The following is a 24683-nucleotide window of genomic DNA, read 5'->3' as shown; positions in this document are numbered from 1 at the left end:
GGGACCCGGGGCCACCCCTCTCACATGGACACGCCCACTCTGTGCTGCCCTTGGGGGCTTCCAGACAGGTTCTGTGGTGAGCTGGGGGCTTTGGCCTCCTTGGAGGTCTCTGTAGCAGGGCCTCAGATGGGGGGCACAGAGGGGCACAGGGTTGGAGTTTGGGGTTGGGGTGGAGTGAGGCTGAGCTGTGTTTGACAACGACCATCTGGTGATTTGGGGATGCAGAATCCTGGGGCCCAGCCTTGGGCACCTCTGTTCAACTCACCATACCTGGACCGACAGCATCCCAGTCCCTGGAAATAGGAGGGAAACTCCGGGCCCCACCCAAGCTCGCAAATCAGACGCGGCCAGCGCCCGCCTGGCCGGCAGGTGGCAGCATTGACCCAGCTCCGTCGCTCAGGCAGCTCAGCAGCCAAGGCGCTGTGGACAGGGCGCCCGCCAGCTCCCACATGCCAACACGACCAGCACGCGGGCACCCCAACCTCATCGACAGGCTCAGAGACACACACTTACTGCACGGCTTCACCCACACCGACCCCAGGGCCTGCGGACCCACACACAGACAAACACACCACCTCGCCCCGACTCGCCAGGTGAGTGAGAGAGGTGCATCTGGTGCGGGGGACCTGGCCTTCCAGAGGGCCCTGTGCACGCGTCCCACAGCACCCCGCTGGATCCACGGGAGAGGGCTGGACAGACGGGGGGGTTGGGTCGAGCAGCCCGGGCACAGGCCCCATACAGGGACCACAGCTCTCTGAGCCCCCGAGGCCTGGCTCATCCCCTCCAGGAAGCCAGAGAGCCTGCTCGCCCCGTGACTGCAGGGTCCCTCTGGGAGCGGCCCCAAAGCAGGCAGGGTAAGCAGGGGGACACCGAATGTTAGCAACAAGGTCACATAAGTGACTCGATTGTTCAGTTGCACCCTATTCTAGGCCCAAAGCCTGACCCCAATGACCCCTCAGCCCCACCAGCCCAGAGACAGGATAGGAGAGATGGTTCCTGGGACGAGGTGAGGGGATACAGGGGCAGGGATGGGACGGGCAAGCACCTGGACGCGGGGGGTCGGGCCAGCTGCCCGTGGACCGGCCACCGGAGGGAGGGAAGCTGGTGGTAGGAGCAGGCATGCCTGCCTCCGCCCCTGGCCCCATAAAGGGGGAGGCGTCCCGCAAAGCCACAGGCTTCCCGGCACACCCGCTCAGGGCCCCCTGGAGAACACCGTGGGTTTTCCCAAGTTTCTGGAGCCAAAGATGGTTCAGAGAATCCCGTCTCTCAGGGAGAGTGTGTAGACAGCCACGCTCACACAGTGGCAAGACTCAGGACCGAAAGGGACCCACAGAGACAGTCTCAGGAGCGAAAAGCCTCCCGAGAAGGATCAAATCCTTGCACTCTGGGGTGCTCCCCAGTGTTGGAGCTTCTCAAAGCACCCCCACGAGGGGATGGGACTTGAGGGCCCCTGGGTCCAGCCCGTGTTCCTGTGAATGTGCCACGTGTGGGCTCTGGAGCTCCAGCCCTGCAGCCACGTCCCCCTGACCCCGTTTCCCCGCCAGTCCAGGCAGCAAGCAGCAGGCAGCTTATTTCCTGGGAAGCCTGCCCTCAGGACCCTGGGTCTCACTGAGGGATTGTAGCCCTGGGAATGGCATGCGGAGCCCCTCAGGGCTGCCTCTCCTTCCCAGCCACTCCAGGCCTGGGAACCCAAGGCCATGACCCCTTTCCCACAGGGCAGCGGCCCCCTCACCTGAAGCCCCCAGGTGGGGAGCAGGGCAGGCCGGGGCCTTCCTGAGGCCCAGGGGTTGTTCGGCTTGGACAGAGATCCCCAGGCCCGTCTTTGGGGTGGTGCACTGTGCCACGCAGAGAGTACCCCGGGGCAGCAGGGCCCTGGGTGAGTCTGGAAACCACCCCTCTAGACCTCAGCTTTCCCAGCCATCAGTGCGCACAAGAATCACCAAACACTTTGCCAGTCCTGACATTCAGTGGCTCCCTCTGAGGGCTAAGAACCGTGGCCCTCTGGTCCCAGCCAGATCTCCCTGGCGCCGCCTGGACCCTCTCCCCACAGCTGTCCCCCGGCCTCAGGCCTTTGCCCAGCCAGCACCTCCTCTTTATGGCTTCCAGAGCCACCACAGTGCCCCATCCCCCTCCCTGCTTTATCTATAGCACATGTCACCCTGCCACGTGCCCCATGGCCCGCTCCGCCACCGTGGCCACAGCCCCGCTCCCGCCAGACCCCAAGTGATCCACGGTGTGTGTGTGTTGTTCACAGTTGTCCCTGCGGTGCCTCAAGTGGGGGTTCCCTACGTGTTTGGGGTGGGAAGAAGGGAGGAAGGGCGTAGGGCAGGCAGGGAGGCGGGGAGGCAGGAAGCAGCCGGGAGAGAGGGAGAAAGAAAGGCAGGAGGCCAGTGGGGACGCGAACATTTCCTATCTGGTGATGTCACATGACCCCAACTCTCAGAGATTGGGAAATATCCAGATAATATTTCCTGTCTGCGCCCAACATGGCCTTGCCTGGAGGGGTAAGTGGCCACATGCGGGCAGTTGCATGAAAGGGTGTCTCTCACTAACCCCCGAGGACCACCTGCAGACAAGAACCGTAGTGTCCTGGGATGTCTGAGGTGCTGGCCTTGCAGAGGACCCCCGGGGCCCCAGGGGAGAAAGGGCTGGTCCGGCGTGGTCCAGCCCTGCTCTCTCTGTCCCTCAGGCCTCCCAGAGATCAGATAAGGTCCCCAGCTGCGGATGGACTGCCAGAGCCACCCCCCCCCCCGCAATGGGGTCCACGGAGGCAGCAGCCCACCCCCCACCCCCGCCCACCAAGGGTGGCCCGGGCAGCACCTCATGGCCGCCAGAGCGGACTGGGCCCCCCCGCCCCTCCCGCAGGCGGCCTCCCGATTCCTAACTTCATTTATTTTCACACCCTCGCTGCCGTTTGACCGCCTTACGGAGTCACGTGGTGCTTAAAACTCATTATCCCCCATTGCAACAGGAAGGTAATTAAACCCTTCACAGAGCCAGTGTTGATGAATGTCAGGACGGCCTGCCGCGGCTGCCAGCAGCTCCAGGGCCTCCAGCGGACCGGTGGCGGGGGGAGCGAGGCCGGGCCCGGGCAGGGGCCACTGATGGGACCCGGGTCCCCCTTCCTCTAACGCGGCCACCAGCGTCCATTCTGGAACAGAGCGTGTGGAGTCCCCAAGGAGGACCTGGGTCGGCCACTCGCCTGTTAACGTGGCCTTGGGCGGCTGGCTTACCTCACTCCTCTGAGCCTCAGTTTACTGGGAATCTAACAGTCCCTTCTTCAGAACGCCATTACAAGCAGGCGGTGCGCTGACCCGCGTGTGCTCCTCTCGGGCCGCACCAGGGAAGCGCGCGCCTCGCCGTGGGTGTAAGGTGATGGCAGTCCGGGCGGACGGAAGAGATGCGGGGCCCTGCAAGCTGGAGCAAGACGAGAGCCTGATCTTGTCTGGGAGCAGTGAGGGGCTTCCCTGAGGAGGGGCGCACCCAGCAGCAGGAACCCTTGAGCAAGGGCTGGTGGCCACAGGGCATGTGAGGAGGGTCAGAGGAGAAGGTAGAATGGGGCAGGGCTGAGGCCGAGGCTATCACAAATGGCTTCTGCAAAGGTCCCACTGACGTCAGTCTGCAGCCAGGGCAGCAGTGGCTGTGGGGGACCAGCAGGGTGGGCAGTGGCAGTGGTAGGGGGCTAGGGATAGGGGCTTGGAGCAGGGTGGGCTGGCGGCACACTGTATCAGGGCACATCCCACAGCTATAAGGCCGTGAAGTCCTGGATGTGGGGAGGGCAGTGTCTCAGAGAGAAGGCCCCTCGTCTGGCCCGGCCTCCGGACACACATCCCCCTCCCCCACCCCAGTAGGCTCCGGCCCCAGGCTTCCCCAGCCTCTGCACCTGCTCTTCCCTTAGCAGAGGGTGCTCTTTGCCCTCCACTCTTTCATGAGCACCCTCTTCATCCTTCAAGGGCCATCCTAAGTTTCTAGAACATGTTGTGGCTCCCTTGGTCATAGACCGAAATCCAGTGCAGGGCCTGGCATGTGGGAGCCCATTCCCCGCCCCCAGCACCTGCCCAGCCTGGGCAGCCCTCGTGGGGGGGGGGGGCAGTGCAGCACAGCACATGCCCACAGCCAGCCAGTCCACAGGTCAGAGGGCAGAGGTAGACCAAGACGTGAGCCCAGAACCGCAGCAGGCCAGAGGACGCCTGTGGGGTCATGACCCACCCCCATTACATATGAGGAAACCAAGGACCGGACTGGTGAAGGACCCGATCAGGGTCATACCCTCCAAAATGGCAGAGCCAGGATTGAGACCCAGTTCTCCCTGCTCCCAGGCCAGGCTTCACCCCATGGGCCCTAGAGTTCGGCTGCCTGGGGCTATGTCCCAGCTTTACCTCGTCTGAGCTGTAGGACCACTCTGAGCCTCAGTGTCTTCATCACCACCACCACACCCCTCCGGGTGCTTAAAAGCAAGTCTTACGTGTCCCAGGTCCAGCTCAGCCACTTTCTGCGGGGGTGACTGATGTCCTAACCACCTGAGCAGAGCACAAGGACATCGTGAGAAAAGAAGAACCGGCCCAAAGGAAGGACTCACAAAGGCGGGGCACACGGTGATGGTGACATCGCCCCTAGAGCCGGCACCCCGCTCAAAGCCATGCCCAGGAGCCTCTCCTGAGCCCAGACACCCTGGGCACTTGCCCAGGAGGCCTCCGGGGAGTCTTGGAACCCCGGCAGGCAGCTGCCAAAAGCTCAGATCCAGTGAGCAAGGAAGCGCCAGGCTCGGCTGGGCAGCCCAGCTCCATGTCGGGTACAGACAGCTCTGCACGCGGGCGGAAGGTAGTTCTGTTTTCTCCACCAGGGGCTTTTGGACCGGAACCCCGGCTCTCCTTGCAGACGTGCAGGAGCGGGTGGAAATGGGTTCACGGTGGGCAGCCCGTGGGGAATGGAGGTGAGCACTCTCAGCCACCCCACACCCTGCTTCTCCTTTCCCACCTAATCAGGGGCCCCTGCAAAGCCGTACTCGGATGTCACCTTCTCCAGGCAGCCTACCCTGAATTCCCCAGGCAGAGGTGGTCGCTCCTAGTCTGGGCTCACGCGGGCCTTCTTTTGGACAGTGTTTCCTGCTCCTCACTCCTGAGTAAGTGGTCATCATCAGCAGACCTCCCCCAAGGTGCAGCGGCCTGTGCCAGGGAGGTCCGACGGCATCGCCACTAGTCCTAAGCAGACTGTGGCTGCCTCTTCTGGGGCCATGGGGTATCTCTCCCCCCGGGGCAGATAAAAGGGCCAAGTTCAAAAGGAAAGTGCTCCAGAAACAGCTCTGTCCTGGGTCAGGACTGTCTGGGCGCTTCAGGGCTGTATGACCCATACAGGTGCGTGGGGCCCCACGCTTGGGAAGGCCCTGCACTTGGTTTAACACTCTAATTTGGCTACCCTAAAATGCTTAATTTTTAAACGAGAAGCCTTCGTTTTTGTTTTGCACTAAGCCCCCAAAATGGTCGTCAGTCCTAGTCAGCAGGCTCTGTTCCTGACCCACCCCTGCCTCCAAGGCATGGGGAGAGCTGGATGTGTCCTTCCTCTCCGGCCCTCAGTTTGTAATCTGTGTATGGGACACAAGTAGCCAAAGTGACTCCCATCTCCTCCGGCAGCCTAGATAGGCACCGCTGATGGGGCATGGCTCCCGCTCTCCTGCGGACCCTCCACAGCTTCCTCGGCGCAGATCCCCACATCGCAGCACCGCTGGCCCCAATGTCACCTGCTGTGCGTGGAGCCTCACAGCCCCCTCCTCTAGGACCCCTCCCACCTCCCAGGTCCCCATCCTGTAATGAGGCCCTGCTTTGAAGTGACAGCAAGGCCCAACGGAAAGCACAGACAGGTGAGGGGGCCTCATTCCTTTGACAAATACTGTGTGAGCCCTGGGCTGAGGGAACCAGCCGACCATGGCCCCTCACTCTCCCCAGAGAGGGGTACAGCACCAGGCAGCGGTAGGAAGGCTGCCCCCACTGGCCCTGGACAGGGTGCCGGAAGTGCTGGTGAGCCATGTGACCCTGGGCCAGTGTCTGGCCTCCTGGTCTCAGGGTTCCCATCCGTCCAGTGGTGGATGGGTGGACCTCGGGTGGACCTCAGCCTCCTGCCCTGCCTGCCGTTCTCCTGCCCAGAGGCCCCTTGAGAGCAGGGGTGGCACAGGGGAGAGTGCCCAGGCTCCAGGGGAAATCCTTCTCCTCTTCCGTGGGATGGGGGCATAGATAAGAGGTCAAATGGAGGGGGGCTGTCTCACAGGCAAAGCGCATGGCACACAGCCAGCCTGTGCAGGTGAGTGTTGTGATGACTGTCTGCCATCAGGTGAGTGGGCCAGCCATCTGGATGGGCCACCCAGGTGTCTGTGCAAAGGTCTGCTTAGCCCCTGGGCCTCATTCACCCCGTTTCTTCTGAATATGGGGCAGAGGAAGCAGGTACCAACCAAATGCAGGCCAAGAATATTAAAATAAAAATACAATTCAGCTTGAGGGCATGGCTCCTAATGCTGTGTGACTTGAGCTGCCCTGGAAAATGGGGGGCCTCTGGGATCCTATGACCATATCCCAAAAGACAGGAGAGACAGTGTCCATTTCCATAGCTAGAACAGATCGTACAGACCCTGTTCCAAGCCGGGAGGGGACACGGGTGTCCACTCAGCCCGCGAAGCGGCCACCTCCCCGGGCCTCCAGCAGGGGCGCCCTGGGGAGTCAAGGCCTGCCGAGGGGCAGTGCCTGGAGTAGGGGGGTTACGCTGCTGCAGGGGCAGCAGGGACAGTCTGCTGGCTTCTGCACCTTCCCCGACTTCCAGACAGACCGGAGCCCAAGTGAGGAGGGCCTGAGGTCCCTGCTCTCCATTTGGGGGTCGCAGCCGCCGGAGGCGGTGGACCCCAGGGATGATGCTTCCACCTCGGTCTCGGACGGAAGTCCCCACCCGGCCACAGCCGACTCCACACCCCAAATCTGGCCCAAGACCCTGTGGGGCGTCAAGGCCTCGGGCTTCCTGACCCGGCCCTTACTGCCCGCGTCCCGCAGGCGGAGGGGGCTGTAGTGGAGCGCAGGGGTCCTGGGCGGGGCCGAGGGCCTGGGGGCGGAGCCAGGAGAAGCCTGGGGCGGGGCGAGGGGAGGTGAGCTGAGTCCGCCGAGGTTAGGCTTCGGGGCGGAGCTAGCGCCGAGGGGCGGGTCCAGAGCGGTCCGAAGCTCGGCCCGACACGGTGCCGCGGGGCGGTGGGACAGAATAGGTCGTTGAATCAGAGTCAGGCCTGGGGTCAAAGCTGCGGGACCGAAGGAGGAGCCGAGGAAGCCAGAGGCCTACCCAGAGCCGGGGGCGGGGCCAGCGCCGTGCAGGCCGGGGGCGGGGCCAGCGCGGCAGGGACGGGGTCGAGGCTGCAGGGAACCAGGATCCGCCCGGAGGCGGGGCCAGCGCGGCGGGGCAGGCGGGGCCGCGGCGGGGGGCGGGGCCAACGCGGCGGGGGCGGGCTGGAGGCGCGGCGCCGGCGACGCGCAGGGTCCGCCCCCGCTGCGCCAGCCCGCCCGCCCGCCCGCCGGGAGCGCCCCGGCCGAGGCCGCCCGGTTCGCCGCGCGCTGCCCGCAGGTTCCATTGAGAAAAGCCGAGCGGCGGCGGCGGCGGCGGCGGCGTCTGCGCGGGAGCCGAGGAGCCGGCAGCAGCCCGCCGCCCGCCGCCCGCGGCGGTCCGCGCGCCCGCAGCGCAGGGCCTTGCCTCCGGCCTCCGCAGCGGCTCCGGGCCGGCGCGGCGGGCTGGGGCGCGGGCCGGGGCGGCCGCGGAGCCCGGGGGCCGGGGGCATGAGCCGCCCCGCGGCCCCGCCGCGCTCCCGCCGCCCGCCGCCGCCCGCCAGGGGCTAGAGGCGGCCGCCGGGAGGGCGCGCGGCGCCGAAGACATGTCCAGGAGGAAACAGAGCAACCCCCGGCAGATCAAGCGTGAGTCAAACTTTGCCCGCCGGTCCCGACCCCTGTCGGCCCCCACCGGCCCGCCCCCACGCGGCCGGCCGGCTGCGCTCGCGGCGCCCGCGACCTTCACCCTGCGCCGCGCCCCCCGCGCTGTGCGCCAAGCGCGCAGTAATCTAATCTCCGCCGGCCGGCCGGGCCCCCGCGTCTAGTCTCCGGCACCGGGGGTCCGGCCCGGAGGGGTGTCCGCCCGGGGGGCCGGTAGCCGGGCGGCTGGGGGCGCGGCCACCTCGCGTCCTGCCCCTCCCCCGCATCCCCGAGATGGTGCGGCGATAAGGCGGCCCCGATCTGGGCTCAGATAAAGTTTAAAATATTCCATTCTGCAAGTCCCATCCTGATAAGATCGCTCTGTCGGGACGGGCTGAAATTGTGATCTTATCTCGCAGCGCGGTTGACTCTCCCAGGCTTTGTATCTAGAGGGAGAAGCAGAGAGACCTGGGAGGGAGAGGGGGCAGCCGGGCCGCGTGGAAATGCATGACCAAGTGGCGGGGACCGGCCAGCGCCCACCACCTCTCCTGCTGGCCCAAGAGCCGCGTGGCTGGGGGGTGGGGGCGGCCGCCTTAGCCCGTGCGCTCGGCTCCAGCCGCTCAGACCCCCGCGCCCTGTCGCGGGGGTCTCAAACTCGAGCCTTCCCTGCCTGGGGACAGCCTCCTGGAGGTCCGACCTTACTCTCTGTCCTGGCCAAGGCCGCACGTGTAACAGGCAGGTAACCCCCACCCCCTTATCCGAGGGGCTACTCCAAGTAAGGGAAGGGGGGCTTCCCGGGACTCGGCCCCAGGTCACGGTCGCCTCTGCGCGTGTCCCAAGTTTCTCTCCTATTCCGGCCCGCGGGCCACTCCCCAGGGGACCGCGCGGCCGTTGAGTTCATACTGCCAATCCCCGGTGATAAAAGCGCCGCGCACTCTGGGCCACTGGCTGCGCGAGGAGCCAGAGAGCGCGCACACAGGAAGCGCCGCTCCCCACCCCACACCAGTAACTTCGCGCCTCTCGGCCAGGGCCCGAGTACGGGTTTCCTCCGGGAGTCGCATCTCCCAGGCAGGATGGGAAGCGAAGAGGGGAGGCCTCCAGCCCTCTGCCCAGCCCCTGGCACCCGGGCTGTCCGCACGACCGCTGCCACCAGGATCCCATGTGCGCGCGCCTGGAGGGGAGTGTCTACCCCCTAGATCGTAGACAGGGGGAACGGGAGCATGAATCTGGGTTCCCGTAACCCACTCCCCCAGTGTGCAAGCGGGACCTGTTTTCCGAAAGTCGCCTTCTATCAACTCAACTTAAGTATTAAAACCACCCACAGGTCCCGATCTGCGCTCGTTCTCTGGTTTCTTTTTCCCCTCCTCCCCTGTGCGCCTCTGTTCGGTCTGTTCTCGTGTGTGCGTGTGTGTATGTGTTTCAGTGTGATGAGAAATACAGATAGCGCGGGCAGGGAGATCTCAGGCTGGGAACCGATCAACAGCGCCGATAAGGACTCGAGCAGGGCAGTGCCCGGGGCCCAGCTGGGTCGGCCGAGCGGTGCGCCTTGGGGACAGGGACCGCATCGGGCACGCAGACGAGCCCCCGCTGCTGACCCTCCGCACGGCCAAGATCCGGGCAGGGGTGGGGGCGCTGCAGGCGGCACGGGGCAACCTCCCTGCGGCCCCCGGGCGCCTCCTCCCTCTGGCAGATCTTGGCGCGTTAAGATGCGAGCGCTGATTGTCACCAAGCGGCGGCGCCCGCCCGCCCTCCCTCTGCTCGCGGCGGTGCGTGCAGCCCTCGCAGCTGTGCGCCCGCCGCGCTAGCCTCACCTGCGGCCAGGCCGCGGGTGTGGAGGGGAGGGGACCGGGCGCTTGGGGCCACCGCCCCCTGCGCCCTCACCAGAACCGGGGCGCAGCTGCCCGCGCCTCTGTGCGCCTTTTGTTCCGCGCAGAGATCGATGTGCCGTGCTGATAAGGCGCGCAACCGATGGCGGAGGCGATAGGCGCTTCCATTTATTAACTTCAAACGTGGGAGCGGGGGAGGGCGAGGCAGGAGCGCGGCCTTGGCCGGCCAGATGGCCGAGACGATAGGCCGGGCCGAGCTGGCTGGGAGCGCGGGGCAGAGCCCAGCTCGGGACCCCCGGCCCGCCGAGCTTTCCTCCCGCCCGGGTCGATGTGAGCTCCGATAAGCGCGGGGCCGGTCGGCCGGATGGCGATCGCCAAGAGCGATAAGAGGCCTTATCTGTGGCCACCAGGCCCGGCCGGGTTCGAGGCAGCAACAGCGCGGGGGAGTCGTGGCTGGGGGAGGGGGGGGCTCGGACCGGGCCAGGGCGGGGGCGGGGGGGGGGGAGCGGGCGTCTCCGCTGGGTTGTCTCGGCGAGTTTTCTTCCCAAACATACTTAATTGCCAAGAAGTTGACCCTCCCCTGCGGGTGGTACAGTCCGTCAAAATGAAAGGAAAGTGACTCGAGCGCTGGCCCAGAGCTCCGGGCAGGGGAGGGGACACCCGCCCGACTCCTGTGAGATGGTGTGAGATAGCCCAAGGTGGGGTTTGTCACCTCCAGGAGAGAGCGTGTTTTCCCCTTGAATGGTGTTGGCATTGGTGAGCGTTCCTGGCAAGTCTTAGGTGTAGCCTGCTTGGAGTTTTGTTTTGGGGTTTTTTTAAAGATTTTATTTATTTATTTGACAGAGACAGACAGCCAGCGAGAGAGGGAACACAAGCAGGGGGAGTGGGAGAAGAAGAAGCAGGCTCCCAGCAGAAGAGCCTGATGTGGGGCTCGATCCCAGAACGCTGGGATCACGCCCTGAGCCAAAGGCAGACTCTTAACGACTGCGCCACTCAGGCAACCCCTGGAGTTTTGTTGAAAAAATCAAGGTGGCTTCCGTTTCCCAGGCTGAGTTTGGGGGGTCGGGGGAAGCCAGTGTGCTGATGGTCTTTCTGAGCAGGTCCCCCAGATCAGGATGGAACACCTGCCTTGATTCACTCAGCAAGTCTTTATTGAGCACTTTCTGTATGCATGCACTGGGTCCCAGCCCTGTCTTAGGTGGGGGGTAATAGGTAGAAGTCCAGTCAGGGACACATCCCAGAACGGGGTACCTCCAGCGAGGTCAGCAATGGGCCCGCCATGAAGGTACCTCCAACAACGATGGGCTGGCCTCAGTTTCCAACTCTGAAAAATGGGATGATGATTCCTGGCTTGTCGGGGTGTGAAGGGCTCAGAGGCAGGGGATGCTAGGGAAGGGATGCCTGTGTGAGGAGGTGAGGTGGGTGGGGCTAGGCCTCAGTTTACCCCTCTGAAAAATGCTGACAGGAGTCAGCACCCAGGTCAGACTGGTGATGTCAAGGGGGCCACTTTGCAGGGGGAGGCCCCTCAGGGACCATGGGCCTAGATACCAAGCAGAAACCCAGGCCAGCCATGTGGGGGGCTTCCAGCAGAAGCAGGGGACATGCCCTGCCCATCCCCCTCCAGCAGCGGCTCCATCATCCTGGGAGGGTGTTGTTCACACATTCTCCAAGTTTGATTAAACAAATTATTGGTGGCCACAGGATGACTAATTCACTCCATGCTTCAGACTCACCCTGCGCCCTCTCCAGCAGCTCAGCACCCGCCTGTGGGGCCGGCAGGGACTTCTGGGGAGGGCCAGTGCCGGAGAGTGGGGTGAGGCCCCGGAGAGGGAAGAGTTGGTCTGTCCTCGAGTTTTCAGGAACTCAAGAGGGACTGTCTGCACAGAGCCGTGCACAGTCTCCTCCCAAGTACGGGAGGCACGTGGGAGTCGGCCTGGCCCCTTGGGGCCCCTCACCATGCCGGTACTCACTGGGATGGCAGAGGGGTGGGGAGAGAGGGGGATCTGGCCACCTGGCCCATCCTGACGCAGAGCCCCCATGAGCACTTCCCTTGCCTTCACGGCTCCAGTTTCCCCTCTGTGAAAGACACGTGTGACAGCGCCTGCCATCCCAGGGTCAGCAGGGACCTAAGGCCTGTCCTCCACTAGCCTTGGCCCCCTCCTCAGAGCCCTGGGAACATGGGGACCGATCTATGGTGAGCCCAGGGGACCGAGGGCTGAGAGGCCAGGAGGGCCTTGCTCATGGGCCCCCAGCCCTGAACCTGGACTTGAATGGGCCAAGTGGACCCTGGAGCCCAGCTGTCACCCCTGAGGTTGGGCTCCACCCTGGCTCTAGATGGTTCTTGGTTTGCCTGCACTCCTGGGCCTCAGGGAAGACGAGCAGCTCATTCGTGCTCTGGGCAGTATTAACAAGAGCTACTACTTCCAGAGACTGCTCTGTGCCAGGCCGCATATTAACTTAAAGTAGGTCCTATTCTTATCACCTTTACATCTGGGGAAACTGAGCACAGATTGTGGAAGTTTCTCCTCCAAAGAAGTGGCAGAGCCAGAGTTGGAATGCAGGCAGCCGGGCTGGAGCTCTGAACCAGCCTGCCCGTGAGCATCACTCTGCCTTCCTCTTGTCTGTCCGCCCCCGGGCTTATCCGGCTTCAGTCTCCACATCTGTGAAATGGGCCTTTGGAAGCGGAGACGCGCTGGGGTCTTTGCCCAGCCCAGCCCTTGCCGATTTTCCCAGGGCCTCCTTCCTGAGACACTGCTGCGCAGGGGTGCTCCCTGGGGAGACTGAAGCCAGCCCTGCCTGGGGGCCTGAGCTCTGGCCGAGCCCTGCCTGCCCAGCCAGCCCCTCCCTGGAGGTCACTGGGAGCCCAGCATGGCACCAGCCCCGCCAGGGATTTAAATGGGTCAGTTGGGGAAGAAAGGAGGAGGGAATGTGATGCCATTAATTGTACCCCTTATCTCCTGTTTCTATGCCAACCAGACGTTCCTGGGGCTTGACGGACTCGTGAATAATACTCCCAGCCGGCCTATCTGCCATCGACGGGCCTCCTCCTGGAGGCAGCTGTTGCCCACTGATTGGTATCGCCAAGCCCAGGGACCCGGGCCTGGGCCCGCACTCGGGTGCCTGGCTGGGCTCCTGCCCACCCAGCCACCATACCCCTGGAGCTGCCCCAGGGTCCCTGTTCCCATTTCACAGAGGGAGAAACTGAGGCCACAGCCACGGGTTTACTCTCTGGACCTTGTGTACTGCTCCCCACTCAGGAGCCTGGGGTGAAGGGGGTCCAGAAGTGGGCGCAGTAACACCCGCAGAGGGAGATGGCCTCCACGTGTACCTCCTGGCCCCTGTGGGCCTCAGTGTCCTCAGCTGTGGCAGGGGGAGGCAGATGCCCATAGGTGAGGGCTCAGCTACCGTCAAGTTGCATTTCGTGTGTTCCTATGAGAAAAGGAGCGCATGGGGGCTGGGGGACGGGAGTCCACATCAGGCACAGCCCCTCACCAGGGCCTGTGTTCCAGCTGAGAGGGGAGGATGTCTCGCTGGCTTGTTTCAGTCCCAGCCCCAGGGCCTTTGCACAGGCAGCTCGGATCTCTGCTACTTGGGAATGGGGACTGGATCCTGTCCCCCCGTAGCGGGCTTTCCAGAACTCTGTCACATAAATGACCTAATGGATACGCAGTGTGAAATGGATGTAGGATGATGGGCAAGGCCCTCCCGAGTGAGCCTAGGTTTACCCATCTGCGAGACAGGGATGATGACATTGCCGGCCCCTGAGCACAACCCTGAGAATTCAAGGGAGATTCACATCATCTGAGACAGTGCCACTCCCGCTTCCCCTCTGCCGAGTGTCCCGGTTGAGTGGCCTTGACCAGTGTCCCGTCCCGGTCCTGGTTTTCTCATCTGTAGAATGGGTGTAACACGTGCCTGCGCCCGCGCCTGTGCCGAGCGCCCGAGCAGGGCTGGGCCCTGTGTTTACAAACAATAGCATTTGGAGCACGCCGGGGTCCCAGCTCGGGATGGGAGCCCTGGCCGTTTGTTGCTGGATGACAGGTTGCTCCCAGCCACCCCCGCTGCCCGAGGGGCCAGTGGGTGGACCGAGGACAGAGACCCTTCCCCCTGGGACCCTAGGGCTTCCGTCCCCACCCTGTCCCCACACAGGGAGCAGAGGCTTTGTGTTGCAGGCCTGGGCTGCCCTCCTCTCCAGAGTGGGAGGCCGCCGCAGAGGGGCCACCGCTTGGCTTTGGGTCCTGGCCTCGCCATGACCCTGAGGACAAATGACTTCTCTCATCTCAGTTCCCACTTTCAAAGCAAGAGCTTAATAACAACACCTCCTTCCTGGGGTCTTTATGTGAGGTCCTGAGATCCCCAGCGCAAAACTGTAAAGTGCTGTCCCAAGGTCACGTCCTTGGTGAATATGGGAGCGCAGGTTGCTGCTGGTGGCATGACTGAGATTTTGCCGGAAGCCTGGAGGACTGGACACCTCACACCGAGTCCTGTCTCTGGGCGTTAGTTTTTGAAGGCGCTCGTAGGCAGGGTGCCCTGATACACTGCCGTAGGCCGGGCCCACACCCCCTCGGTCCTTTTCTGCCCAAAGAGCTCACCTGCCCCTTATGACCATCCGCATTATTGGTTCACCCACCTTCCAGGTAAGAAGACTGAGGCCCTGGGGGACTGGGACATGCTGGAGGCCGCAGGACAGGAGATGGGTCTGTGGGACCCCGTGGCGGGTCTAGCTTCTCTGGGCCGCGCTGGCTCAGCCCCCCAGGCCACCTGTCCCAGGACCTCTCCAGCCCACTCCTCCCCTCCTCCTTCTCCCTTTCCCAAGGCCCCATGTTTGGGAGAAGGCAGTGTCCCCGCTGGGTCAGGAATGTGGCAGCTGACCTTGGGCCAGAGCTGGGTTAGACAGATAAGCCAGCCCTTCCCCTCCACCTCCTGTCCCTCCTGTCTGCCTCCCCTGGACCAGAGGCTGTGGACTCCCAGAGCCTGGCTTTCCCCAGCTGTAGAGGAGGAGATAGGGTGCTGGGGTGCCGCTTCCAGGAGCCCGAGCATGTCAGAGCTCAGACCAGCCCTGGTGCTCCTGGCTTCCTCAGCCCAGGGACTACAGCGGGGACAGAGACCAGCCAGCCAGCAGCTGACCGCTCCCATCTGCTAAGTGGTTTGCAGGCATCCCCTCCTGTGGTTCTCCGGGACGCCTGCTAAGGTTGGGCTCTCAACCCGTTTTACACACGAAGAAGTAGAGGACCAGAGAGGGTGGGTGGCTACACCAGGGTCACACAGCGCATGAACAGCATAGAAACAGTTTTGAGGAGGTGGTCTGCAAAAGGCCTGCCACAGCTCCCAGGCTGGGTGCCTGTGTGCTAGGCCCCCCAGAACTGGCAGGCATGCTGCTTCCTGGGAAGGAGGGGAGGGCCGCAGTGTGGGCTCTGAATGTGGGTGCCTCCAGGATCTTCCCTGCAGGCAGCCGCAGCCAAGGACAGGCCGGCATCCTGGGGTCGAGGATGAGACTCTGGAGATGACAGAAGCTGCCCCGCCTTCCCGAGGCTCTGTCTTCACCTTCGCAAGACGACGATGTTATGGGGATGCCGGGCTGGGCTCTGAGGGTGCCTAGGCCTCCTGCAGGTCGCTGAGCCTCAGTGTCCCCCCTAAAGTGGAACACTGATGCCAACGGCACAAGGTGGGGAGGCTGGTGAGACCTGGTGTAGGCGGTTCGGCCGGGTCCAGAGCTGGGGCGCCCTCAAGGTTGCCTGACAGAATTAAAGTGAGAGCACAGAGGGTCGTCTGTCGGCTTCTCAGTCCCCCGGGGCCTGCTCCCTGCCAGTTCCTCTTGGTATCTGAGTCAAGCCCTCCAGCTTTGCCAGCCTGCCCTGGGTGCCTGCACCTGTCACAGCCTCCTGCCTCAGTTCCCCTTTTCTCCATCAAGCCTCCACCCTGCAAGTCAGACGCAGGGAGCAGGAGGGGAAGAGGGCCCAGGGCCAGGCGGTTGCAGCTCCATCCTCCGGTGGGCCCTCTGCTGGGGACAGGGCCTCGCAGGCAGTGGTGGGTCTGTCCTGAGCTCTGCTGAATTCTCACCCCCGGGGAGGGCTCAGGGGCTGCCCAGGCATCAGGTGCTCGGACACTTGAGACCCAAGAGAAGCCCTCTGCGCAGAGCCTTGGGCAGCCACGGGACTTCGTGTGGCCTCCCCCGTCCAGACGCAGCTTGTCTGGGGCCCCCGGCTCATCATGCCATCCACCCCGGGCTCGCCAGGCGTTGGTCCTTACAGCAAGCGCCACCTGAGCCCTTACTGAGCCCCCGCTGTGTGCCCAGAACGTACAGACACTCGCTCACGCCCTTCCTCCCGCTACTTCTGAGGGACGCTCAGTGATGAGCCCCGTGCACAGAGGAAACTGAGGCTTCGTGGGTTTTCATATGGAGGGCTGCAGCCTGCGCTCCCACCCTGGGGGAGGGGAGAGCATGGCTTGGGCGGTGGTTTCCAGGGCTAGAGCTCTCCGGGCTCTCCGCCGGCCTGGCAACACCCACGCTCAAGTCCAGGAAACCGAGGCCTTCCTGTGGTTCCGGGCAGTGTCCAGCTGTGGTCTCCAAGCCCTTTTGTACTGGCCGTATGACCCTGGGCCAGTCCCTTCCCCTCTCTGGGCCCAGGTGGCTGCTGCCCTGCCCTCCAGCTGCAGGAGAGGGATCAGAGCCCCAGTCGACCGGGTCTATACCCGGGGCAGTTCCTGGGACCCTTGGAGTCCGATGGGGGGGCTCCATGCTGTGGGCGAGCCTCGGGGGGGACCCTTGCTCCACACCTCAGATGCCCCTCTGAGCACTAGATGGGAGCACTACGTCCTCACAGGGTTGGGATGCGTGCCTTTGGGGTCCCTTCCTTGGAATGAACAGAAGTGTTCCACGTATGAGCTATGGGTGCCCCCCCGTGGGGTGTCCCACGCAGGAGGGCTGAGGGCGGTAGGAGGCCCTTTCACATTTGAGGGTTGCTTTGAGTGTATCCCAGGCTGCCAAGGGGCTATGAAGCCAAGCCTCAGGTCAGGACCTGCAGGGGCAGAGCCCACAAGGATGTCCTCGCCCGGCTGTCTTTGTTACTGACATTTCCTGCTCCTGGGGCTTAGGGCTGGAAAAAGGCCCCAAGAAGGGGCCACCAGGTAGAAGGGCATGGTGTTCCCATCCCCTCCCCACCTGCTGTGCCTTCACACCGCACTGTCGCATTTCATGGGCCTGGCACAGCTCAGGAGGGCCCCGGACCCCTGGGACCCTGAGCTGGCTTCCTGCCTCAGTTTCCCCTCCTGTGCAACATGCCCATCCCCGGCTCTGCCCAAACCAAACATTTTCCCAGAGAACAGAGGGACTCCCGACATTCACTGTGGTAGCCTGATGGTCGGGGAGCACCTAGGCTCTCGGGGGCCCCAGCCAGGCCGGCTGTCCCCCCTCCCTCCTGGCTTTGCCAGTCGAAGCCCTGTGTGCCCGGAACTGTCTGCCGGCCGGGCGGGCGCAGGTTTCAGCTCCTGTGATAACTCGGAAAGTTGAACTGGCCCCATTACTGCGCTGAGATGGTTGGTGAGATACGGCCTTGATAATGGGGGAGATACGGCGTCTCCGTGGCCAATAGCCCAGCCTCTCCACCCATTAACATTCCCTACCAGCGATCCGTTCCCGCCGCCTATCTCCTCCGTTTCCACTCCTCCCGCAGATAAGAATGGAAATTCTGACTTCATAGCTCACTGATTAAAGTGTCTGGATTTCTTGATAATACACAGATAAATTATGTTTTTGAAAAAGAAGGTAGGGAGGAGGGTGGGGATGGTGGGGGCCCTGGAGGGGAGCCCTCGGCCGTCTCTGCCAGCCTCTCCTGGCCCCCAGGGCCGGCCGTGAACCTCAGCCCGTGCAGCTGGCACGTCCCAGGCCTCTGTCCCGAGGCCGTGTCCGGGGGCCCGGGTGGGAGGCGACAGCTCGGGCCTCCACTCAGAAAAGCAGCAGCAGGAGGAGGACGCGTGTTGGAAGGAACGGTGCCGCCGGCCTGAGGAGTGAACCTCTGGGGGGGGGGATTTGAGGCGCCTCATTACAGTGGGGGTTCTGCACTGGCTGCCCGCGCTCTGACTCTGGCGCCTATGCCTCTGTTGCGTCCTCTGTCAGATGGGCCCAGATGAGGCACTGCCCCAAGGGCAGGGTCTCTGCGGTCTCCAGGCTCCCAGAACCATACCTGGTCACACAGTGCGTGCCCAGGAGGTGTTGAGGGACCAGACCGAGCTCCATGTGGCAGTGGAGGGGGGGGGGCTCCCGGCTCCCTGCCATCCCCGGCCCGCCAGCCCGGCTGCCACTTGTGACGGTCGGCGCCCAAATGGGACTCCGGTGCCATCTCCGCGTCTGTCTGGATAAAGCCGCCTCCTTCAGCTGATCCGAGATCCGGCGGTGATGGTGGAGCGATTAGCGGCGATTAGGGCCCCGCGAGCGGCTAAGCCTCCTGCTGAGGGACAGGTGCTGCAGCCTTGTGGGGGCCGGGCACCCGCAGAGTAGCACCCATCCCCAGCTGTGCCGGGGGAACGTCAAGGCCTGGGAGGGGGGAGCCCTATGGAGGGGCTGCCGGGGGCTCCCAGCAGGCGCAGCCATGGAGGCCGGTGTTGCCCCTTTCTGTATTTATTTTTTAAGCGACTCTCAAGAAATGAGATTTCTCTGTGATCCCAGAGACAGGAGGCCTGAGTGGGCCGTTGGTAACATTTCCAGCATGTTCTAGGACTCCACAGTCCTAACAATCCTAGTGGTGGTCATTGTCAGGTGGTATCTCCCTTTACTGAGCGCTTTCTGTGTGCCAGGCCTGGGCTTGGCCTGTGCTACCCTGTAGAGTCCTAGCAGCCCTGGAAAGGCGCCACTTCTGACCTCATTTCTTCTCAGAAGACTACTCAAGCCTCAGAGAGGTTGAGCAACTCATCCAAGGTCACACAGCACAGAAGGGAGCAATAGAGTCTGACTTAGACACCTAGTCAAGGTCTGGGTCCCCATCATACCTGTAGGTTCTGGGGGTGTTTGTAGCCATAGACCCCTCTTCCCTAAGGGGTCTGCTCCCTCCATTTAGGGGAGAAAGGCCCAGGCACAGAGAGGGTGAGTGAGTGCTTGGGACTACACAGCCCTGTCTGAGATCAAGAGATGATGGGGTGCCTCTACTCCTGCTTATCTCCGGGGGTCATTTCATCTGCCCCCAGAAAATAGGTTCCTTTGGTGATAAAATTGGTTTCTTTCTGTCTTTTGGGTTTTGTTTTGTTTCGTTATTCTAAAGGAAGTCAGCTATTTCCAGTAAAATGGGTGCGTTATGTGGGGGAGGAGGACACGTGTAGTGTGGGGTGACCAGGCTTCAAATTCTGCCCCTTGGGTGGGTAGCCTGGGCAAGTGACTTAATGTCCCTGGACCCCAGTTTCCTCGCCTGTGGAACGGGCATAATCATAATTCTGGCCAGCCATGTGTAGTGGGGGCCCTGTTCTCCAGGGACTTGTGCAGGGGTTGGCGTCCCCGGGGCTGGGACTGCCTCCCCAAGCCCCTCCCCGCCTGCTGCACACCCTCTATGAATCCCACCAGCATTCTTCCTGGCCTGATTTTGGCAGATAGCTCCAGGGTGCAGAAGTGTGGGGCCCCTGTCACACAGTGCTGTGGAAGGTTCTGGAACATTTATCTTGTGGCCTTGGGAGTCTGGCTGCCAGAGCCAGAGGGAATGCAGAAGGAACGTGGGGGTCCAGCCTGCCCCCACCACTGTGGCCCACAGCCACATCCTTGTTTTGAGACTCAGTTTCCGCACCTGTAATATGGGGCTGAAGACGCCGAGGCCTGCCCTCAAGGCCTACGGCTGCGAGGTTTCCCTGTCCTGCCCAGCTATGCCCACGGGGGCTCACAGACCTTCTAAGAGAGAGGGGCTCAGCTCCTAGTCTCCAGGCCACTAGGCTCTTGGCCTCCCTGCCCTCATCATTCCCCCTTGGGGCCATTCTGTGGAGCCGCAAGGGCAGGGGTGCAGCTGTGTTCTCCCTGTTGTGAGCACAGTCGTCGGGACCCCCACCCTCTCGGTCGGGAGCTTGGGGCTAGGGCTCTGGGTGTGTGGACACAGCAGGAGGGATCTGAGTGAGGGAGGCCCCCACCCCTCCCTTCCCGGGCTTCGGGGCTGGGGGTGGGGTGTGTTCCACCCTCCCCCCCAACAAAAAAGAAAGAAAAGGGAACTCTGATAAAAGGCGATAGGCCTGTGTGGTGGAGGAACCCTATCGCCTTATCTATCTGCCTGCTCTCTCCGAGCCGGGCTGTTGTTCCCCTTATCTCACCCCACCAAAATGCCAGGAACAAAAGCGCGTGCACACTCACACTCACACCCGAGAGCCCACCACCCCGCAGTTCACGGAGCCCCGGGAACATGATGCCACTGGATCTCCAGGGGGGTTCAGGTCCTCATCATCGTTGTCCTCATCATTATTTTGCCAAGGAAGCCAAAAAATAGCCTCTCCCCCCACCGAAGAAGCAGCTCTAAATAAGAAGTTGCCCCCAACGGGTCCTCCCTGGAGCCTTGGGATGAGGGGCGAGGTCCCAGCTGTGCTGCTGCGTCCTGGCTCTGTGACCTTGGGTCAGTATCCTTCCCCCTCTGACTCACTCATAATGGGCGGGGTTGGGGGGAATCCGAGGATTTAAGGGAGCTTTAGAGGAAAAGGAAGAGCACGTACTATAACCAAAGTCCTCCCCGTGTAGCAGGTGGCCATTTTGTGTTCCAGACTTGAATCTGGGGTAGGTCATCCAAAGCTTGGCACCCCCAGAATCTGCTCCCTCGGAGGCCAGAGCCCAGCCCCCCAGCGCCCAACCCCCTCTAGTGCCCCTAACCCACCCCCCAGAGCCCAGCGGACCCCCCATGCCACACACCCCAACGCCCAGCCCAGCGCCCCTAGCCCGCCCCCCAGGGCCCAGCGGACCCCCCACCCCACACACCCCAGCGCCCAGCCCAGAGCCCCAGCCTGGCCCCCAGAGCCCCGCCCAGCTCCCCCACAACTTCATCCCAGGCCCCGCCCCCGCGACCTGGGAATGAAGGGCCTCACCTCTATGCCTGCCACCAATGGAAACGGACATGCAAATGAGAAGGAGTGAAGCCTGAGGATTGGCTGAGCTCCATCTGTGAGGCGGGGCCTCTTCAGAGGGGGCGGGGCTCCTCTAGAGGAGCCCTTAATTTATGGAGTGAGGGACACTGTCTTGCCCAGACCTTGACCCTGTGATGGAAATTCCCCCCCAGCTCTGGAAAGGCCAGCCTTTCCGGGACCTTGCTACTGGGGCCATCCGTTTGCCCAGGTGCATGGGGACGAACAGTTTGGCCTTTGGATGACCTCTTGCTGACCCTCAGAGCCCAGACCCCCACAGCCTGAATGAGGGGACCAGGACTTGGGCGTTCCCGAGATCATCCCCGCCAATTCTGACTCCCAGATGGGAACACTGAGTTCAAAAATGGGGCGGGGCAGCTCAAGGCCGGCCAGCTCCCCCTCCCTGCGTCTGGGGCACCTCCAGACTCTGCATGCTGTCCCCCCCATCTCTGCCCCCCCGCTATGATTTTTATCCAGGTCCTCACACTGCCAGGATCACTGTAGCATCAGGCCGGGCGGGGGCCGTGGTACCATTTTAATGAGTGAGAGTGCCGACCCATTTGCCAAACCTGCTTTCCTGTCAGTAAAATGGGAGGGTCTGGTCTGTCTGTCTCCCAGGGCACTTTCTGTGGACTCTGATGAGCGCCATCTGCTCCCTGGGCCTCAGTTTCCCCATCTGCACAATGAAGGCTGAAACAGGAGTTTCTTGGGGGATTCCTTAGTCTAAGTGTGGCTGTGCTGATTTCTAGAAACTTAGGGTCTTTCAGATTTTCCATTTTCAGAAATTTATATAACAGGAGACCATGTCTGTAAGAAGCGTTCAGGAAACTTTGGAGGGTTCTCATTGTGTTCAGAGTCACTCTGCACCCCACAGATTGTCTTTTCGGTGAGATGGGGGGGCCCAGGTAGGCCCAGCTGGCCCAGAGCTGGCCAGAGATTCCTCCGTTCCCCAGCACCAGCAGGGCTCCATGACCTGAAAACCAGCCACAGGCATGGGCGTTTTGCAAAAATGCATAAGTGGAAAATAGCAGAGGGGCAAGGAGGGAACAGGTTTGGGCTGAGATCTAAGGGGAGGAAACGGGGAGGGGGCTGTTGGACCAGAACCGGACTGCTGCCATGTGACCTCAGCTGAGTGCCTTCACCCCCCAAGACAGGGTGACAGTGCCTCCCAGGGCATGGAGTAAGAGGGACTCAGCACTCAAGAGTGAAAGGACAGCGCGAAGGAGGGGGTCCCCCAGCACCTTCCTCAGAGTCTCTCCAAAAGAGGCCCCCATTCTAGAGCAGCTCTGTCTCCCCCAGGACAGTGCAAGGCATATGGTAGGTGCTCGATAAATACTCCCTCAGTTGATTTCAAAATCTCCCCATCCCGGCCCCTGTCCCAGGAAAACAAAGCAAACCCAAGGGAGAAAGGAAACTGGAAGAAAAGTCAGTGCCTCCAGTGAGCACTGTCATGGACAGAGCCGTAGAGACCAGGGAGTTGGGGTCATCACCAGCAGACAAGGAGGACCCGTCGTCCCTGCAGCAGGGCTCAGGCTTGCTTCCTCGGGGGCTGGGTGCCTGGAATAGGCACAGCAGGCTGACTTCTGGGCATCGTTGTGTGTTCGGGGCCTCGTCCAGGATCCCTGTGACCCTCATGGGGGCTCTGTGCCTGCCCTCATAATGCCCCAGGCTGCTGGGGAACAGAGAGAACACCAGAAATAAACCCTAAGGACAGAGGGGCCCCCTGTAGCTGGGGGACTAGGGTCATGGAAGGCAAGGCGGCCACTCTGAAGCCGACATTAAGCAGAGACAGATGGTGGTGTGTGTGTAGAAAAGAGCAATCCTGGCACAGGGAACAGCAGAGACAAAAGCTCTGAGCAGGGAATGAGCTACCATGGTGGGGAGGAGAGATGACAGCCCCCGCCACACGCTGACCAGCTCGATCAGGGCTCAGTTCAGATGCTAGCGCCGCCCCTGGGACAGGCCCTCCCTTCCTGTGTGCCCTCTGCAGCCACGTCATGGGCAGGCCGAGGATGTGGGGTAGGACACAGGAACTGCGAGGCTCCTTCCCTCCCTTCTCCTCATGGATCAGACTTTTCCTCTCCACGTACTGGATCCCGGCTTCCCGGCTGGGGTGAGCTTGAGGAATCGGATGCGGGCAGGGCCGTTGACCCACCCAGGCTCATCTGCATCGTCAGGCCAGCAGCCGGAAGGGTTAGCTGCAAAGCTGTAATGTCCAGACCCCGGATGACCGTCCTCGCGTGGCTCTCACTCACCCTAGAGGGGTCAAGGCCGCAGGCTCTGCAGCCCCACAGCATGGCTGCAAATCCCGGCCCCGCCACTCACTGGGTCCCCTTGGGCCTCAGCCCCTCCAGAGACATCGACAGGGCCGAGCGCTAACTGGCAGCAGAGCTTTGCCCAGGACCACTCATGGGACAGGTCAGCGCCTCTGTCCTCCCAGCCTCGACACAGCCCCTCGCATCCCCCAGCCCACCATCAACGCAGGACCAGGCCCCTGCAGGCCCCGCCTCTGTCTCCATGGCCAGCAATCGGCCGGAGGTGGCGGGGAAGGCCACGTCACTGTGGAGGGCTGTGCACACGGGTAGGGATGCACAGGTCTGAATCCCCTCGGATGGGGACAGGCACCGACGGAGTGCCTGCTGTGTGCTCCATGGCACTGGGCTACGGAAACTGTCCCCCTTGAGCACTAACCCCCGTGCTGCCCCCCACACCCCATCTCCTTCCTTCCTCGGCCCCCCACCGCCTCTGTTCTGCTCTCTCTAGAAATGTGAGGCTGATTTTCAACCCCCACTTTTCAGTTGAGGAAACAGGCTTCAGGTGGGCACGGGCCCTGCCTGGCAGGGTTTGAGCCCAGGAGTGCCCCGCTCCGGCTTCCCAGACCCTGTGGCTCTCTCTGCCCACCCCCCGCGGGGACAATGTGCCCACTGGGCCCAGAGGTACAGGCTCAGCCCCGCAGAGCCGCCGACTTCCCGTGGGACGGGGAAGCTCTCTCCACCCTCTGTGTGCCTCGGTTTCCCTATCTGTGGAGTGGGAGTGGAGTAGGGTTGCTGCTTGGGACCTGGTCACACCCAGCAGGGAAAAGGCTAGCCCAGAGGACCTGGCTTCTTCCTCCTGCAGGGCTTGGAGACCCCGTCGGGGTGGGGGTCTGCCAGGCCTCCGTGTGCATGCTGCCGCTGGCCCACAGAGCATCAGGACAGCCTGGCTTGGCCCAGGGGCCGTGGCGCCAGGGAAGAAATGCGTCCCGAGCCTGCAGCCTGGCAGGGCCCAGTCTAAGCAGGGGCGGCACTGCGCGGCCCAGTGCAGCCTGGAGAACCAGCCCCGGGAGGTGAGGGGTGGTCTGGAGCCGAGGAGGCCGGGTCCCCGGCCCCTCCCCCAGATGGCAGGTAGGGTCCTGTCCCGCCGGGAGTCCGGGCCCCTTCCGGGAAGCCGTCTGCCTGCGTCCAGCTGACGCGCGGGCCCCGCGACGGCTCCATTTGCCCAGCCCCGCTCCCATCCATCAGCCCTTATCGGCCCATCTGCAGAATCAGTGCGCAGCCCGCGGCGCCCTTCGGCGGGCGCTACTTCCCTGTCCCCGCCCCCGGGCGGCCGCGCCCGCCTCCGCCCCCAGGCGTGCCGTGGTCTCTGCCCGGCCACGTGGTCCGCGCCCCGCCCAGGAGTGCCCGCGATCGGCGCAGGCTGCGGCAATCTCGGGTAATCTATCAGCGGCTATCGGGCCCATCGGAGGGCCGGGAGCGGCCAGGCCCAGAGATGGCGCCAACCTCGAGCGGTGATAAAGTCTCAGAGCGCGGCGGTGATGAATGCTGAGTGAGCGCAGGCCGCGGATAGGATGTGGACTTGGCAGCCCGCGGCTCCGGCT

General features: G+C 63.0%; 1 protein-coding gene across 1 annotated transcript in view; it reads left to right on the top strand.

Moving 5' to 3' along the window:
- The first annotated feature begins 7789 nt into the window (after positions 1–7789).
- ZFPM1 (zinc finger protein, FOG family member 1) overlaps positions 7790–24683 on the top strand; it is a 66478-nt gene continuing 49584 nt past the window's right edge. The window contains exon 1 of the mRNA XM_045772725.2: positions 7790–7934. Coding sequence (XP_045628681.2) covers positions 7895–7934 — 40 coding nt within the window. The 5' untranslated portion in view covers positions 7790–7894. The remainder of the gene's footprint in view (positions 7935–24683) is intronic.

This window comes from Ursus americanus, chromosome 21 (assembly GCF_024610735.1).
Source record: "Ursus americanus isolate L20-20 chromosome 21, mUrsAme1.1.p, whole genome shotgun sequence".
Lineage (NCBI taxonomy): Eukaryota > Metazoa > Chordata > Mammalia > Carnivora > Ursidae > Ursus > Ursus americanus.
Note: the sequence above shows the minus strand (reverse complement) of the source record. Positions and strands in the feature narration are given on the sequence as shown.